Source organism: Callorhinus ursinus, unplaced genomic scaffold (genome assembly GCF_003265705.2).
Source record: "Callorhinus ursinus isolate GAN/ISIS: 27379988/994484 unplaced genomic scaffold, GSC_fseal_2.0 scaffold5, whole genome shotgun sequence".
Lineage (NCBI taxonomy): Eukaryota > Metazoa > Chordata > Mammalia > Carnivora > Otariidae > Callorhinus > Callorhinus ursinus.
Genome location: NW_027397067.1, coordinates 64,673,074 through 64,689,890, shown reverse-complemented (window position 1 = coordinate 64,689,890; position 16,817 = coordinate 64,673,074). Strand labels below are relative to the sequence as shown.

Sequence of the window (16,817 nt, the reverse complement as noted above, 5' to 3'; positions counted from 1 at the left end):
TGGAACTCTCAGCCCATTCTAAGCACTCAAACAAATGTGGAAAACCTTTTGGCATTCTGAAACCAGGTGATTCCATGCTGCCATCCCTCATTACATCCCCCGATATTTCACCATGTGTTCCCTGTAAAAATGGAAATGTCATAAGGTTCAAACCAGTACATTCTCACCATCCATTTAAAAGATGTTGGCTACTAAGCATTACAAGTGACTCAATGTGGAGAGCAGGTTGGCCACAGAAAGAAGGAAGTCAGGTTTAGGTGCTCATACACAAGAGAAAGTAGGGCTGGGGCAGACAAAGGACTATCTATCTGCTCACGTGCTTGCTAACCTGGCTGAGGACACTGCTTAGCTGTGCGGACATGGCCAAGACGATTGGTCTCCTCCAGTTGCAGTTGGGTCTTGGACACTGGTTAGCTCTCTTCCCACTTGATCTTGATAGATGTCCTGCCTATTGCTTCTCATGACCAATTATTTCATGCCTTCACCATTCTCCTAGTGCCTACCCAAATTCCTCCCTAACTAACACATGGCCCTGCCTCCTACAAGAGAAAATCAAACGTACTGCTTCTGAATGCTATCAGGGTCTTCCTTCCTCTTCCTTTTTTGGAGTTGCAAAGGTACCCAGCTTCATTTCCTATCTCAAGGTTAACCTTTCTGCATACACGCCTGTGCTCTCTGGGTCACCTGGGCTCTCTGGGGCAGCTCCCTCTGGTCTCTACCAGAGCAAGGTCCTACTGCCTGTCCCTCCACCTCTCTCAGCTCTCCTGTCTAGTCTTCTCCACCTAAAGCCAGTCAAATAACTAACACTGACCTAGAATACGGAGAGAAGCTTTAGTCTAGGAGAAAGCCAGAATGGTAGCAAATTCACCCAGGATGCTAGTGGCTGGTTTCAGAGATAAAGAATACAGGAAATCATAAGTAACGAAGTGAGTAAAGCAGGAAATGAGAAATAGGGAGGAGAATGGGGAAGATTTTTTTGAATTTTGAATCAAAGTGTTTTCCGGAGAGAACTTTTTTTTTCTCAAAAAGAGACAGGTTCTGATCTGTCTCGTATGGCGTAAGTAAGCTAGGGCAAAACCTTTCTTACTTTTGCAAAATAGTACTTCTATTAGCTTTTTTATTTACTATAGTAACACATGGTGGTGTGTTTAAAAATACAGAAAAGCACAATGAGTAAAATTGAAATCCTCCACAGCACATACATGACACACAGATTCTCAAATTTGATACTTGACAGCATATGCCTTTCTAATTTTCCCTTATTTTGAAAATAGTTTTCAGATTATATTGTATTTACTTTTTGTTTGTTTGTTACTTCTTCACAATGACAGAAGACTTTTTAGGTGTACTTTGATGCCTAGATTATATGATTGCTTTATTCTTATGTCCTATTACTGAACCTGGATAATACAACATAAGTGGCCACTGGTAACCATGTGACCAAGGTAACTGTCATTATCCCCTGATGTGTGGTATTAGGGATTGTCCAGGTAGAAAATACATAAGAAGCATAAACATGTTCTACCAGAGAAGACTATAGGAGACAATTTTATGATTAATTTACTCTGACAGTATCCTAGGCATCCATGTTTCCTTTAGTAGGAGAAAAGTAAGACTAAATTATTCTTAATTGTAGAGTTGACCTTCATTATTCATGGAGTCTGTATTTGTAAATTACGCCACTCAGTAAAATGTATTTGTAACCCCCAAATCAGTACTTGCAGTGCTTTTGTGATCATTTGCAGACGTGCAGAACAGCATAAAATTTGAGTCACCTGATGTACGTGTTCCCAACTGAGGTCAAAGAAGACTGTGCTATAAACTGTCCTGTACATGGTACAGCACAGCAGAAACAAGTAACTTCATAATCTACTTTGTATCATGTTTTTCACATTGTTGTGCTTTCTGTGGGCGATGTAGTTTTTTAAAATGCCCCCTCCCCCCACCAAGTGTAGTACTGGGCTAGTGTTCCTGAGCACAAGGCTGTGACTGCCTTATGAAGAAAATAGATTTGTTGGGGGGCTTGGGTCATCTGTGTTAATGACTCAATTTCATATAATAAGATGTATTTAAACAGGAATGCAAATAAAACAGGGTTTGGTATTGGTCAGTAGACAAAAATTTGTGACCAGAGTTTCAGAGGAACCCAGCCCCGTATTTGTGCTAGAAGCAATTGTTTTGCTGTTCTCTAAGTCAGTGTTCATGGAAACTTTGTGGAACATAACTATCATGAATCGTGAGAATCAACTATATGTCAAATTTGCTTGGTTCCTGTTCCCTATGGGAAGCCTAAGCAATTGAAATATTCCAAGGGCTGATGTTGCGAATGTTTTATGTCTTCCTGTATCATTCATACTAGAGGGTAAGATTAGAGTTCATTAAAATAGGAGTGGGGAAATCTGAATTCTAGACTTAACTCTGTTGTTTTCTTGCTATGGTAGAACAGATGATCTTCGAGATCATTCCCAGCTCAGAACACTAAGTCAGTACGATTGGTTCTTTTTTTTATAATTTTTTCCAGTACAGTTTTAATTTCTCTGACATTTTAATTTCTTTCTAGCAATACACCTAGGCTTTGCATAAGTATAATCAAAAAACAAAGCAAAAAAAAGGGGGGAGGGTATCAGAATCTGCTTTTCACTTAGCAGTTATTATCATGTTTTCACTTTCATTTTTATCTTTTCATTTTTATTTTATTCTATTTTTTTAAGATTTTATTTTTGAGTAATCTCTACACCCAACATGGGACTCGAACTCGCAACCCTGAGATCAAGATACACACACTACCAACTGAGCCAGCTAGGCTCCCCTCACTTTCATTTTTAATCTGCCCTTTGCCCCAAATTTGGATTCTTGAACGTAAGCCCAGAGTTAAGTGCCACCATAATGGGATTTCCTGACTCCCTTCTTTAGAATGAGAATTCCAACCATTTGGAATAAGGGTGTTTCATGGCTTAAGCCTTAGAGGTGACAACATTTGGTTTCCCACGTTCCCAGCTGGCTTGTCACCTTTGTTTTGCACCTTCTATGACTTTCACTCATGTACAAGCCTTCCTAAGAAGAAAAGAGAACGACTCCTTTTTTAACCTTCAGGTTTGAAGAGATTCTAGGTTGATGGAAGTCAGTAATTATTTTACAACAATTTGGATAATTCATTCTACCACGGCAGGCATATTTCTTCCTAATTCTTTTTTTAAAAAGTCAACGGAGAAGGGCCAAATTGCTTAGATGTCTATGATTGTCTTAGATGTTCATTGGCTAGATTTGAGGTCCCTTGCCGTAAACTCAATTGGTGTAAGAAAAGGTGGTCTTCCTCATCCTGCCTCCCTCTCACGAAAGATTATCTTTTTCTTTCTTTGAGCATATTTTTTTTCTGGAATGGTTTTACTAATTAATTTTTTTAAAATTTTTTATTGTTATGTTAATCACCATACATTACATCATTAGTTTTTGATGTAGTGTTCCATGATTCATTGTTTGTGCATAACACCCAGTGCTCCATGCAGAATGTGCCCTCTTTAATACCCATCACCAGGCTAACCCATCCCCCCACCCCCCTCCCCTCTAGAACCCTCAGTTTGTTTTTCAGAGTCCATCGTCTCTCATGGTTCATCTCCCCCTCTGACTTACTCCCCTTAATTCTTCCCCTCCTGCTATCTTCTTTTTCTTTTTTCTTAACATATGTTGCATTATTTGTTTCAGAAGTACAGATCTGTGATTCTACAGTCTTGCACAATTCACAGCGCTCACCATAGCACATGCCCTACCCACTGTCTATCACCCAGCCACTCCATCCCTCCTACCCCCCACCACTCCAGCAACACTCAGTTTGTTTCCTGAGATTAAGAATTCCTCATATCACTGAGGTCATATGATACATGTCTTTCTCTGATTGACTTATTTCACTCAGCATAACACCCTCCAGTTCCATCCACATCCTTGCAAATGGCAAGATCTCATTCCTTTTGATGGCTGCATAATATTCCATTATATATATATACCACATCTTTTTTATCCATTCATCTGTCAATGGACATCTTGGCTCTTTCCACAGTTTGGCTATTGTGGACATTGCTACTATAAACATTGGGGTGCACGTACCCCTTCGGATCCCTACATTTGTATCTTTGGGGTAAATACCCAGTAGTGCAATTGCTGGATCGAATGGTAGCTCTAATTTCAACTGTTTGAGGAACCTCCATACTGTTTTCCAGAGTGGTTGCACCAGCTTGCATTCCCACCAACAGTGTAGGAGGGTTCCCCTTTCTCCTCATCCCCGCCAACATCTGTTGTTTCCTGACTTGTTAATTTTAGCCATTCTGACTGGTGTGAGGTGGTATCTCATTGAGGTTTTGATTTGGATTTCCCTGATGCCGAGCGATGTTGAGCACTTTTTCATGTGTTGGCCATTTGGATGTCTTTGGAAAAATGTCTGTTATGTCTTCTGCCCATTTCTTGATTGGATTATGTATTCTTTGGGTGTTGAGTTTGATAAGTTCTTTATAGATTTTGCAGACTAACCCTTTATCTGATATGTCATTTGCAAATATTTTCTCCCATTCTGTCGGTTGTCTTTTGGTTTTGTGGACTGTTTCTTTGGCTGTGCAAAAGCTTTTTATCTTGATGAAATCCCAATAGTTCATTTTTGCCCTTGCTTCCCTTGCCTTTGGCGATGTTTCTAGGAAGAAGTTGATGTGGCTGAGGTCGAAGAGGTTGCTGCCTGTGTTCTCCTTTAGGATTTTGATGGACTCCTGTCTCATGTTTAGGTCTTTCAACCTTTTGGAGTCTATTTTTGTGTGTGGTGTAAGGAAATGGTCCAGTGTCATTCTTCTGCATGTGGCTGTCCAATTTTCCCAACACCATTTGTTGAGGAGACTGTCTTTTTGCCATTGGACATTCTTTCCTGCTTTGTCGAAGATTAGTTGACCATAGAGTTGAGGGTCCATTTCTGGGCTCTCGATTCTGTTCCATTGATCGATGTGTCTGTTTTTGTGCCAGTACCATACTGTCTTGATGATGACAGCTTTGTAATAAAGCTGGAAGTCCAGAATTGTGATGCCACCACCTTTGCTTTTCTTTTTCAACATTCCTCTGGCTATTCGGGGTCTCTTCTGGTTCCATACAAATTTTAGGATTCTTTGTTCCATTTCTTTGAAAAAAGTGGATGGTATTTTGATGGGGATTGCATTGAATGTGTAGATTGCTCTAGGTAGCATTGACATCTTCACAATGTTTGTTCTTCCAATCCATGAGCATGGAACGTTTTTCCATTTCTTTGTGTCTTCTTCAATTTCTTTCATGAGTATTTTATAGTTTTCTGAGTACAGATCCTTTGCCTCTTTGGTTAAATTTATTCCTAGGTATCTTACGGTTTTGGGTGCAATTGTAAATGGAATCAACTCCTTGATTTGTCTCTCTTCTGTCTTGTTGTTGGTGTATAGGAATGCCACTGATTTCTGTGCATTGATTTTATATCCTGCCACTTGACTGAATTCCTGTATGAGTTCTAGCAGTTTTGGGGAGGAGTCTTTTGGGTTTTCCACATAAAGTATCATATCATCTGCAAAGAGTGAGAGTTTGACTTCCTCTTTGCCAATTTGGATGCCTTTGATTTCTTTTTGTTTACTAATTAATTTCAAAGTGACTTTTTAGCTCTTAAATTCTTCTATTTTATGATTTTGTATTTGCCACTTTAATCTGAGGCTGGTAAATTTAGCTGTAGGCTTACTTGTAAATTCCATTTATCCAGAATCCAAATAAATAGAAAATCAAAATTTTTAAAAATTGAAAGTACCATGCAATATTGATAAAGTCATATACCATGAACTTTTGAGTGACCTTGTTGGTTATATTGGAGAAATTTTAAATTGTGTGCAATAGTCTATTTTTGTGAAGGTTATTTTCCATTCTAAATTTTTAGTTTCCCCCATCTCCTGCATGTCTATGGTCCCATCCAAATTATGTATCTTTTTTCAGCAGATACTTGAGTTCTCAAGTCCAGATTTAAAAATTAAAATTCTGTCCTATACATTTAGGTACTTAACAAAACCAATTTTAAATAGTATCATGTTCAGCGGGGGTTCAATGTCAATGAGGTATGAAGTCAAGATGGAAGACTTTTATAAGTCTTAATGGGTCCAGGGTCTACCCTTTGCTTGAGGATGAACTTTCACACATTACACCCCAAGGGTACATTCAAGGCTGTACATGAATACTAAGCAGCTGCAAACTACTCTTTATTTTTTTTTCCTTTAATTTCTTTTCTCTAGTAAACAACCCAATCTAAGGATTTTTACATTGCCTGCCCAGAATTCAGTTTGCTTAACTTGAGCTTATTGGGTATCGGAGTAGGCATCGGTTTTCTGCTCTCCCCGTGAGTCTTAACTTATTTACAGTGAGAATAAAAAGGACCCCTTCTCATTGGATTAGTGTCCTTAGTTAGGGCCTCTGTTTTTGGTTTATCACCTCTGGTTTAGGTTGATCACTTTATGTCTTCTTTTTATTGAGCATTTACTATGAGCTAGCCATTATTAAGTGCTTTACATGTGTTATCGAATTAATTTACCAACACAACAAACTTTAGGTGGATATGATTGTCCATATTTTTCATCTGAGCAGTGGAGGTTTAGGAAGGTGAGGTAAGGGCACCAAGGTCAAGAAGCTAGTCCAAATTTATGTAAATTTGGTGAATGGTGGATTAAGGCAGATCTGTTTCGTCCCGATATTGGCATAGTGCCTTCTCTTCCACAGTGGTGTGTTTCCTCTGGTATTATACTGTTAAGAGTTCAAGGAGACTGGCACCATCTTGTGTTTGCTAGTAAATAACTCTTTGTGATTTTTTGTTGTTGTTCTGGCCTATCCCTTTTCACTAGAGAAATGTCCTCAGGGAAAGGAAGGGTGAAGGAAACTCCATTTACTTCGTGGTAAAGCTGTTCAGGAAGGCTGGTAGTGGGGTCATGACCAAGAGTAAATTCCACACACTACAGAGAAAAATAGTTTCACTGGGTCAAGGTTAAGATGAAGGGTCAAGCCTTGCAAGCGGGCAAAGGATAAAGGCAGTAGCAACAGAAGGGGTCCTGATTTATTTTCAACCTGTTAACTCATTGAAGGCAGCCAGAGTAATTAAGATTTTCTCTTAATCTGTGTAGCTCTCAACGCCCTTTGAAGTGGTATGGGGCTGGAGGAGGGACGGTGGGGAGATCCACCAGGCAGTCTGAAAGGAAACACATTAAAAAAAAAGTGAAACATTAAAAAAGGTGAAACACAGAGACTTAAGATTTTATTTTAGTCTTGGGTCTTAGAATTTGAACAGCATTTGGCAGAATAAGTAACAATATTTCTAAAGGAGAATTACAGACAGTTGCAGACACATTTTAATTTGTTCATTGTGATAAGAGATCCTCGATAAGTAATCAATTCCGATGGCCATTTTAGAGATTCTCTGCTGAGCCATCCATTTTTGGTAAGGATTGACATGATCCCTTAGGTTATGGGTTTACTTAGTGGGTACAAAAATGTAAAGATTATTACCTTATACTAATGGTGTACTTCTCTATGGTCCTTTCCAATTTACAAGGGACTTTGATATGTTCTGTTTCCCTCCAGTACCATTCAGATGGCAAATGGTTTGTTAAAGTTCTCAGAAATAGTGAGATACAGGCCTCAAGACTTCTTAATTCTGAAGGCATTTGTCCTTATAATAGGCAAGTCTTGGCCAAAGGAAAAAAATCTACTTTACCTAATGTTTTATACCTTTTATGCCATTACTGTTCCTTATACCACATAAAGATGGGAATGTTTAAAAAAAAATCCACTAGAATTAAAATTGGGTTTAGAACATATTTAATCTCAGGTTTGGTTTTTTTTTTTTTTTTTAATTTTATGAAAGAGAACCTTCCCCCTGCAACCAATTATTTTAGTCCCAGGATTGGCAAACTTTGCTTGTAAAAGTCCTGATAGTAACTATTAGGGTTTGCAGGCCATATGGTCTCTATTACAACTCTTCAACTTTGCTGTTTTAGTGTGAAAGCTGCCATAGATGATATGACAATGAATGAGTATGTTTGAGTTCCAATACAACTGTACTTATGGATACTGAAATTTGAATTTCATATAATTTCCCTGTGCCACAAAATAGTATTTTTTTGAATTTTTTCAATTATTTTAAAAGGTAGAAACCATTTTTTGGCCACGGACTGTATCAAAACAGGGGCAGGCTGGACTTGACCTGAAGACCTTAGTTTGTCACCCCCTGTAGATAGGGAGGAAAGAGAGGCTGTTATCTCTTAGCTGCAATAGGGCAGGAGGAAGAAGGGGGAGCAGCGGTCTGAGGCACTTCAGCTGATGATTCTGTGGTTAAGACTGAGGTGGCTGGTTCCTTCCCAAAGTGCCTTTTTGTCTTGACATTTTCTACTCGTTTTAGTGACAACTCGATGATTTTGCTTCATTTCCATATCTCCTAGTGAGAAATCTTAATGACTAGTGATCATGTGGTTTAAACAAATTACAGGGAGACCTTCAGTGTGGACAGAGAGACGCTTTGATTTGTTCTCTAATTGTTTTCCTGTGTGTAAATCACGGCCTGTAGCTTGTCCCCACGTGAGGTCAAGCTCTATGTCAACTGGTGTATGTCTCTCACAGTTTCTAGCCTAGAGCTAAATGGCCAACATTTATGAAATTACATCCTTGTTATTAATTGGTGGGGAGACGACTAGAAATCCTATTCCCACTATACTGGTTTTCAGAGGGGCTAAAGTCACCCTTTAGATAGTAATAAATACATGCTAGTAGGTCCATGAACATACATGCTGACTGTCTCAGATGATAGCTTTCTAGCCGGCATTCTGTCACCAAATAGCATCCAGAAATCCAGATTTTGAACTTACTTCTCTTTCTTCTTTTTTTAAAAAAAATATGGAATGCTTCACAGCTTTGCAAGTCACCCGTAGTCAGGGGCCATGTTAGTCTTCTCTGTATCATTCCAAGTTTGAAGACAGTCACAGAAATTGAACTTCTTTAAAGCTCTTTCATCCTGCTATAGCAAATACGTGCCCAGGAGACTTCCGGGAGCTTTCCCTTCTGACACAGTTCAGCCCACCCTGAGAACAGTCTCTCTCAGAGAACTGCTGGTGCTTTGCTGTTGGAAACTGGGAGGGACAGGACCAATTTAAATATTCCGAGCCTCAGACGTTTGGTTCCCGCTTAGTCATTTCAAAGGGGCAGTTCCCTTGGCTTGCCTGTGCTCACAAGGCGGAGTTACTTGAACATTAATTCTGGATTGCCCCCTTCCTGTTGTTTTTAGTCTTATTTTAGCCTTCGGTTTTACCTTTCCCAGCCTGAGTCAATAGAGGTGGGTGTGGCCATAAACCCCGGATTCTAAAGGTGGGTTGAACTCTTGCCTTCACCCTCCTGCCCTCGTGATGGGCTGGACAAGCTTGCAGCCAGCCATATACAAACCAGTGATAGGCAAGGCACAGGAGAGGCAAAACGTCGCTTTTGGAGAAATTTGTTTAGGCTTCTGAGGTTTGCGTACAAACCCAAATATTATTAAAATCCTGTTTTCTACAGTGAAAAACTAATGCCTCCCTGTTGCCTAAATAAGCGAGATCGTGCCGGACCAAAATAGAATGCTAAAAAATGAAACAAAACAAAATAAACGATTTTTGTTTAGAAAATGAACACTTCTAAGTGAGTAAAATAAAATAAAAAATTCAGATGTTAACTCTAAAATTATATGGTTAAATCCAGAACGGTTATTAACTGAATACCCTATATACTTCTTAATTTACAAGTTTCAATAATGCATTTAAATTGCTGTTTTCACCAACATTATTCATTAATATATATTAATTTTTTTCAGAAAATATAGCTATTAGTAAAACGGAGACAGACACTTTTTTTTTTTTTTAAGATTTTATTTATTTGACAGAGAGAGAGACACACACAGCGAGAGAGGGAACACAAGCAGGGGGAGGGGGAGAGGGAGAAGCAGGCTTCCCGCGGAGCAGGGAGCCCGATGCGGGGCTCGATCCCAGGATCCTGGGATCATGACCTGAGCCGAAGACAGACGCTTAATAACTGAGCCACCCAGGCGCCCCGACAGACACATTTTTTAAAATGTTGGAATTCCTTAGTTATTTATGTGAGGGACTCAGGCTATATATATATGGAGAGAGAGAGAGAGAGAGAGTCCCCTTCAACTCAGTTTATGCTTCTTAGTTTTTTTTTTTCATTCAAAACTGGTATATCAAATCGCTATTATTTTAATGAACTAGTATGGAGAACTGTAAAAATGATTACTTTTCATATAAATAAATAGGCTAAATCTTGATTAAATCCATCCAGGGTCGTCAGCGTTGATGGCAAAATATTGGGAATTGCTGATAACTCTCCAGTCTCTATTAATTATGTTAATTACCGTTTGGATGGGGATGTGAAACTGGTTCATTACAGGCCAACTCTGATCAGTTTTTATCTACTAGGCTTTGCTGCAGTCCCCAGAAAAGAATACTGTGTCTTAGTGGTATTAATCAGGGATAGAGAGGTGGGAGCACTTTTCCTACTTCTGATTTTCTTTGATCATGTGGGAGTAGCTCTGTCCACAGGTATAACTCCCCTGGCGGTAGTAACCTTTCTCGGCTGCCTCACTCCTTCCCTGCCTAAGAGAAGTGATTTAATCTGACTGGTGAGTACAGGAGAAGAGAGAGCTGGCTCCTCCTTCCCCCTTTCTTCTGGGAGTGGGCTTCCACCAAGAAGCTGGCATCTTCCATAACTTTAGAAGGGAATGCACTTTATCTGCAGGAGGAGGCTGACCCCACTTAGATGCTATTTGGACTTGATAGGTCTGTCTAATCCTGGAAAATGTAATTATGAAGCCTGCTATTCCACAGGTATAAGCTCTGTTCTCTGTATTAGCTTTAGGATTATACAGGTGCTATTTTGGTTTCTCATCTCCCTTAGTCTTTTGTTTCATTTTCCAACTGGCTTAGAAATCAGGCTGGAAAGAAAAGTATTTATAACCCTGCCACCTTGGGCCTCCAACAGAACTGTCTGTCAGAGGTTCACTAGTATAGACTCATCCCAATAATTTTCTTGAAATTGTAGTTTGGTTTCGTTTCAGAATTGCTTTTTTAGACCCATATAAAGATTGTTTTTAAAAACAACTATTAGCTTTTCTAGAATGGCTTATGATAATTTACATTTGTTTTTATGTACAAAGGGCTAGATGAATACTTAATGCTTTAGAATAAGAAAGTGGTCTGCAAATCATGCTGGTTCCCTTCCTGATGGTCTATCAGCGGCTAAGCTCAGCTCATATGGACATGTTGCTTCTTCAAAAGTATACAACCAGACATAGGAGAATTGCTTTCCTGTCTTTTACTCACCATATTAAAATAGGGGAGGGAAATTATTGTTAAACATGCCTCCCTTTCAAGACTCTTATAGGATTTTCTGACCACCATTCAGACCTGAGGGATAAGTTGCCTAAAGGACTTATTTAAGGCAACAGCAACAGCAATAAAAAGAGACCTCTGTGGTGACCAACCTAAGATGTTTACTAAGTCCTGGAAAATTGGGGTGTTACCTGGGGCATAAGACTTCCATTGCCAAGATGAGGAACATCCATGGTAAACCAAGACAAGCTGGTTAGCCTGCAAGGCATACCTAGCACTTCGGCTGTTCTATCCAGCTATGCTGTTTACTTCAATTTTGAGCTTGCTCTTTGTATTGGTCATGACATAACAAACTCACCCCTGCAATACTTGCTTACTGAGGCCCGGTGCCAATAAAGCTGAAGGCATAAGATGTATGCCCAATTTTGACGGTAGGGACCACACTCATACTTCTTCCTTTTCTTTAACTCATTTCTACTTTCTGCTTTGCAGGTCTGTGATTCAGACACCATGCTTGATCCTGCCTCATCTGTGGAGATGGTGAAAGTTTTAGAAGAAGACCCTATGGTTGGAGGTGTTGGGGGAGATGTCCAGGTGCATATGGCTTCACTTTCCGCACGAGTCACTTTTAGTTATACTTTTACTCATTGATTCATTGAACATATGTTTACTACACACCAAACTCTCTGCCAGATGTTCCTTTGGTGCTAGAGACACATTAGTATGTGCCTCGGACCCACTTTATTGCCTCTTTTCTTTCCTACATTGAAAAAAAAAACACAACAACACAGGATTTTTTTGCTTAATCCTGTGATGTAACCCTTGTCTGTTGTGCCTGATGAATTATATATAATTAATTTAAATGTGTATGATTTCTACCATATCTTCTTGAGCCATAACTTGATGTTCTGGTAAAATCTGATGTTGGAGTTCATTTAGCTGCAAAGGTAAAAAAATGGAAGGACTGAGGATGGATTCTATATTCATACCTTCATATTTAAAAGCTGATTAATATATGGCTGACTAAAAATCCAAGTTGGAATACAAAGGAAGAGAAATAGGAACTCAAATTTATACTGGTAAGAAAGGCAAAGGAACAATTAATTAATAAGTGGGTTTTCTGATTATGATCTATTTCCCACTAATAATTATTTCCCATTATTTGCTCTAAATGAAGAAACAGTTAATGAAGTAAATATTAATGAAGGCAACTTGGAATCTGTGGGATGGGAAATGAATATATATGTGAATATGTGAAAATATGTGAAGATTAAAATGAGTGCTTTGCAAACGTGTGATCAAATTTTAGCAAAACGTGAGAAGCCCATGGAAACTTGACTTTAAAAATTAGGTACTGTGTTGCTGTATAACCCATTTTATACATGCATGGTGATAGTGAAGGCAAAGACAATGCCTGGAATAGACAAACGGCCTGGTGATAAAAGAGGAAGCATGCAAAATCCAGATGAGAACTGAGCAAAATTGAGATGGAGGAAAGAATTTAGAAATATTGCCAAGAAAAAGCTGATAACTTTCAGTAGCCTTTACACAGAGCATTATTTCGGGACTTAAGTCTTGGGAAGAGGCCAGAACAAACAGTTTAATCACTGGCATTGCATAAAAGAGGGAAAGAAGGAGAAAGAAAATTAATGGAATTGAATGAGTTGGAAATTAACCAGAACAGGAGAGGATAGGGCTTAAAAAACCTTCAAATTTTAGATGGGAGGAAAGAGTGGGAGGATTTAGGATCTGCAAACTGAGCCTAAAAACATGTTCAGTATTATAGCATAACAAGGAGAACAACAACAAAAAAAGCCCTGGACAAGAAAGAAGACAGAGTCATGAAGTAGAAAAACTGTTGCTCCTCAAGGAGTCCCAACGCAGGCCCACAATTTATCAGATTAATCTATTAACACAGAATCAGAGAAAATAAAATATAACCATGTCAAAAAGAAGAAGGACGCTAACATAGGAGGACCGAACAACAAACCTCCCTCTAGGTAGTAACCTCACGATGGCGCAGATTTTGTTGGTATTTTAGCTGGGGCTTATGTTTTATTTATTCGTGTTTTTTTTTTTTTCCTTGCAGATATTAAACAAGTACGATTCCTGGATCTCCTTCCTCAGCAGTGTGAGATACTGGATGGCTTTTAACATAGAAAGGGCCTGCCAGTCTTACTTTGGGTGTGTCCAGTGCATTAGTGGGCCTCTGGGGATGTACAGAAACTCCTTGCTGCATGAGTTTGTGGAAGACTGGTACAATCAGGAATTTATGGGCAGCCAATGTAGTTTTGGTGATGACCGGCATCTAACGAACCGAGTGCTGAGTCTGGGCTATGCAACAAAGTACACAGCTCGATCCAAGTGCCTTACAGAGACACCAATAGAGTATCTCAGATGGTTAAACCAGCAGACCCGTTGGAGCAAGTCATACTTCCGAGAGTGGCTGTACAATGCGATGTGGTTTCATAAACATCACTTGTGGATGACCTACGAGGCCGTTATCACTGGATTCTTCCCTTTCTTTCTCATTGCCACGGTAATCCAGCTCTTCTACCGGGGTAAAATTTGGAATATCCTCCTCTTCTTGTTAACTGTCCAGTTAGTAGGTCTCATAAAATCGTCCTTTGCCAGCTGCCTTAGAGGAAATATCGTCATGGTCTTCATGTCCCTCTACTCGGTGTTATACATGTCAAGTTTACTTCCCGCTAAGATGTTTGCAATCGCAACGATAAACAAAGCTGGGTGGGGCACGTCTGGAAGGAAGACCATTGTTGTCAATTTCATAGGACTCATTCCAGTATCGGTTTGGTTTACAATCCTCCTGGGGGGTGTGATTTTCACCATTTATAAGGAATCTAAAAAGCCATTCTCAGAATCCAAGCAGACAGTTCTCATTGTTGGAACGTTGCTCTATGCATGCTACTGGGTCATGCTTTTGACGCTGTATGTGGTTCTCATCAATAAATGTGGCAGGAGGAAGAAGGGACAACAGTATGACATGGTGCTCGATGTATGATCTTACATTGTTTGACGTTTGCAGTCACACACGCAGACACACACAAAACCTTAGTTCCTCTCGGGACTGTACAGTATTGTGGCATCCGATAATGCCACCAAAGGAGACATATCACTGCTGCTGGGACTTGAACAAAGACATTTCTATGGGTTTATTTTGATTCTGCCAAAGTAAAACAAGACATCAATGAGAAGAAACTCAGATTTAACCTGTTATTTCTATGAAAATGGGAAGCATTCTTTGTTTATGCACTTTTTCCTTACTGTACATCTGCCTAACAGTGTTTGCCCTATATACCTCACTAGCCATGCTTTATGTGGGTTATCATGGAAGAAAAGGATTTTGGAAACTCAAGGAAAAGTTCTTTCAACGTATACAACCTAACTTATGGACTGTGTTGATAGCTAATTTTTTTTTTTTTTTAGAAAGGATTTTCTGTTTAACTCTACCAAATGAAATGCCAAAGGAAATTTCAAAGGCCGTTGGCTGTGCTGTATTTTTATATAATTGTACTGTGTTTTAAAATTTTGTATGCCAATTTTTAAAACAAATTTTGCATATTCTATATTTTACTTCTCTGCCAAAATACACCTGTTCTTTTTTATTATTATTAAAATAGGTTCTGAAAAAATTCATACTTTAAAAAAAAAAATCTACCCAAAATGTGAAGCTTGGTTGACTGATGTTGTTCATGATAGAAGGAATAAAATGTTTCTCTCTCTCTCTACCTTTTAACATGGAATAGTTTATTTCTGTGAAAAGTATTTAAACTTTCAATATTTTAACTTTTTTTTTTTTCATTTCTTTTAGAAAAGGCCAATATACCTGTCACACTTTGGGAGTAGAAATACATACTCATGTGCACACACACACAACAAGGAAGTCATTGGAAATCAAGGCCAAAGGGGTAGAAAAGTGCAATTTTCCATAAGATTTTTAAAAAAAGGGGGGGTGGGGGAGTGCTACTCCTTGAAAGAAAACACTGGGTAAATGTGGAGATTCTGGCAGTGTTTTCTCACGCTGAGTAAAATGGAAAGTGGAAAAAAATCATCTGTGTTATTTGGACAAATACAATGCAGTTCATCATTTTGTTCTGTGGCCTGAATTCACCAGATCCTGTCGACATTGAACATAACTGACCTGTCTTTTTTTTCAGCTTGCCAGTTCACTTTCCATGTTACTAGGAGGCTTACACGGGTGAGTTGCATACAATTGAATAAGTGTAAAAGCCTATAGACACAAAACTGGCACATTTGAGCTTGTCTTCTACTTCCCAGGGAGGATATTTTTGCTGGATTCATACAGATAATCGCTCCATCTGTCCTGTTATTGGCCTACATAGATATGTTTACGTAGTCAGAATAATACCAAGGTTTAATAAGTGTATCAAGAATTGGCACATGAGAAAAATTGATGAACCAGGTACCCTTAACCCGGCTAATTTCACTACTCGAAGGGCCTCAGTTATCCAGTTTGGCTTTTGACATGACCCATCTTGCCTTGTAGCTGGTGCTGTGTAGACCTGTGTTAAAAACAATCAAACACATGAGTCGTTGCACAAAGCATGTTGTGATGAAGTGGAGTATGAATGTGGAGAAGTGTTCAGCCATGTGCTTCTACCATTCTGCTTCCTCGCCATGCAGACACCCATGTTCCATCTATCCGGCCTAAGGAAAAGCTGCACATTCTACCTTCGGAGTACAAAAAGGTACATACCATTCTGCAACTCAGACTCACTGTTGGGAGAGTTTGCGGGAAACAGCACAGCATGCCAATAAATGAAACTAAAACTTGAGTTTGCCTTTTTAACTATTTATGTTCTAAGTTAAGCTTTGATAACTTTCAAATGTCAAATTCTCTCATTCTTTTAAAAGATTGAATTAATTGCCTGTATTTATTTTAGCAATTATTCAATGTATTTCCAGTATAGGATGTATAGTATAATTGATTTTTTTGTAAATAAAATATTTTTGATAAGAGCATTGCCTTTTTTTCTAAGGGAAGGGGGCATTTCAAACAAAACAAAAACTTTGTTTTTCTGATTATAGTGGAATAGATTTAAGAATGGGGTATGCGGAAAACAAACAAACATGCTTGGTCAAAGATCATAGAAGTCACTTAATGTTACTAATCATGAAGCAGAAATCCCCCAGATTGGTGTGGTTTGGAAATCTGGAAAACAGGAGAGAGAGAGAGAGAGACCCAATTAATATAACGCTTGTCTTTAATCTTACCTTCTATTTCCCTTGGAAGCAGCCCAAATTTAGACAGAAATTGTTTTATTATAGTAATTCATCATAGTAGGGAATAAACATTTCCAGAAAAGTCATAAGCAAGTCTCTTTAACTAATAATAATATTTACAAATAATAGCAATGTCTTAAAGTAACTTTAAATCCAATAGAG

The 16,817-nt window shown here is 38.8% G+C and overlaps 1 protein-coding gene and 1 non-coding gene across 2 annotated transcripts in view; one reads left to right on the top strand and one right to left on the bottom strand.

Annotated features, from left to right (window-relative positions):
• HAS2 (hyaluronan synthase 2) overlaps positions 1-16,391 on the top strand; it is a 32,287-nt gene extending 15,896 nt beyond the window's left edge. The window contains exons 3-4 of the mRNA XM_025871054.2: positions 11,886-11,987; positions 13,483-16,391. Coding sequence (XP_025726839.1) covers positions 11,886-11,987; positions 13,483-14,412 — 1,032 coding nt within the window. The 3' untranslated portion in view covers positions 14,413-16,391. The remainder of the gene's footprint in view (positions 1-11,885; positions 11,988-13,482) is intronic.
• On the bottom strand, positions 8,908-9,010 carry LOC112823728 (U6 spliceosomal RNA). Its single transcript, XR_003208105.1, has one exon. It is a non-coding gene; the product is annotated as a U6 spliceosomal RNA (small nuclear RNA).
• Positions 16,392-16,817: the final 426 nt, after the last annotated feature.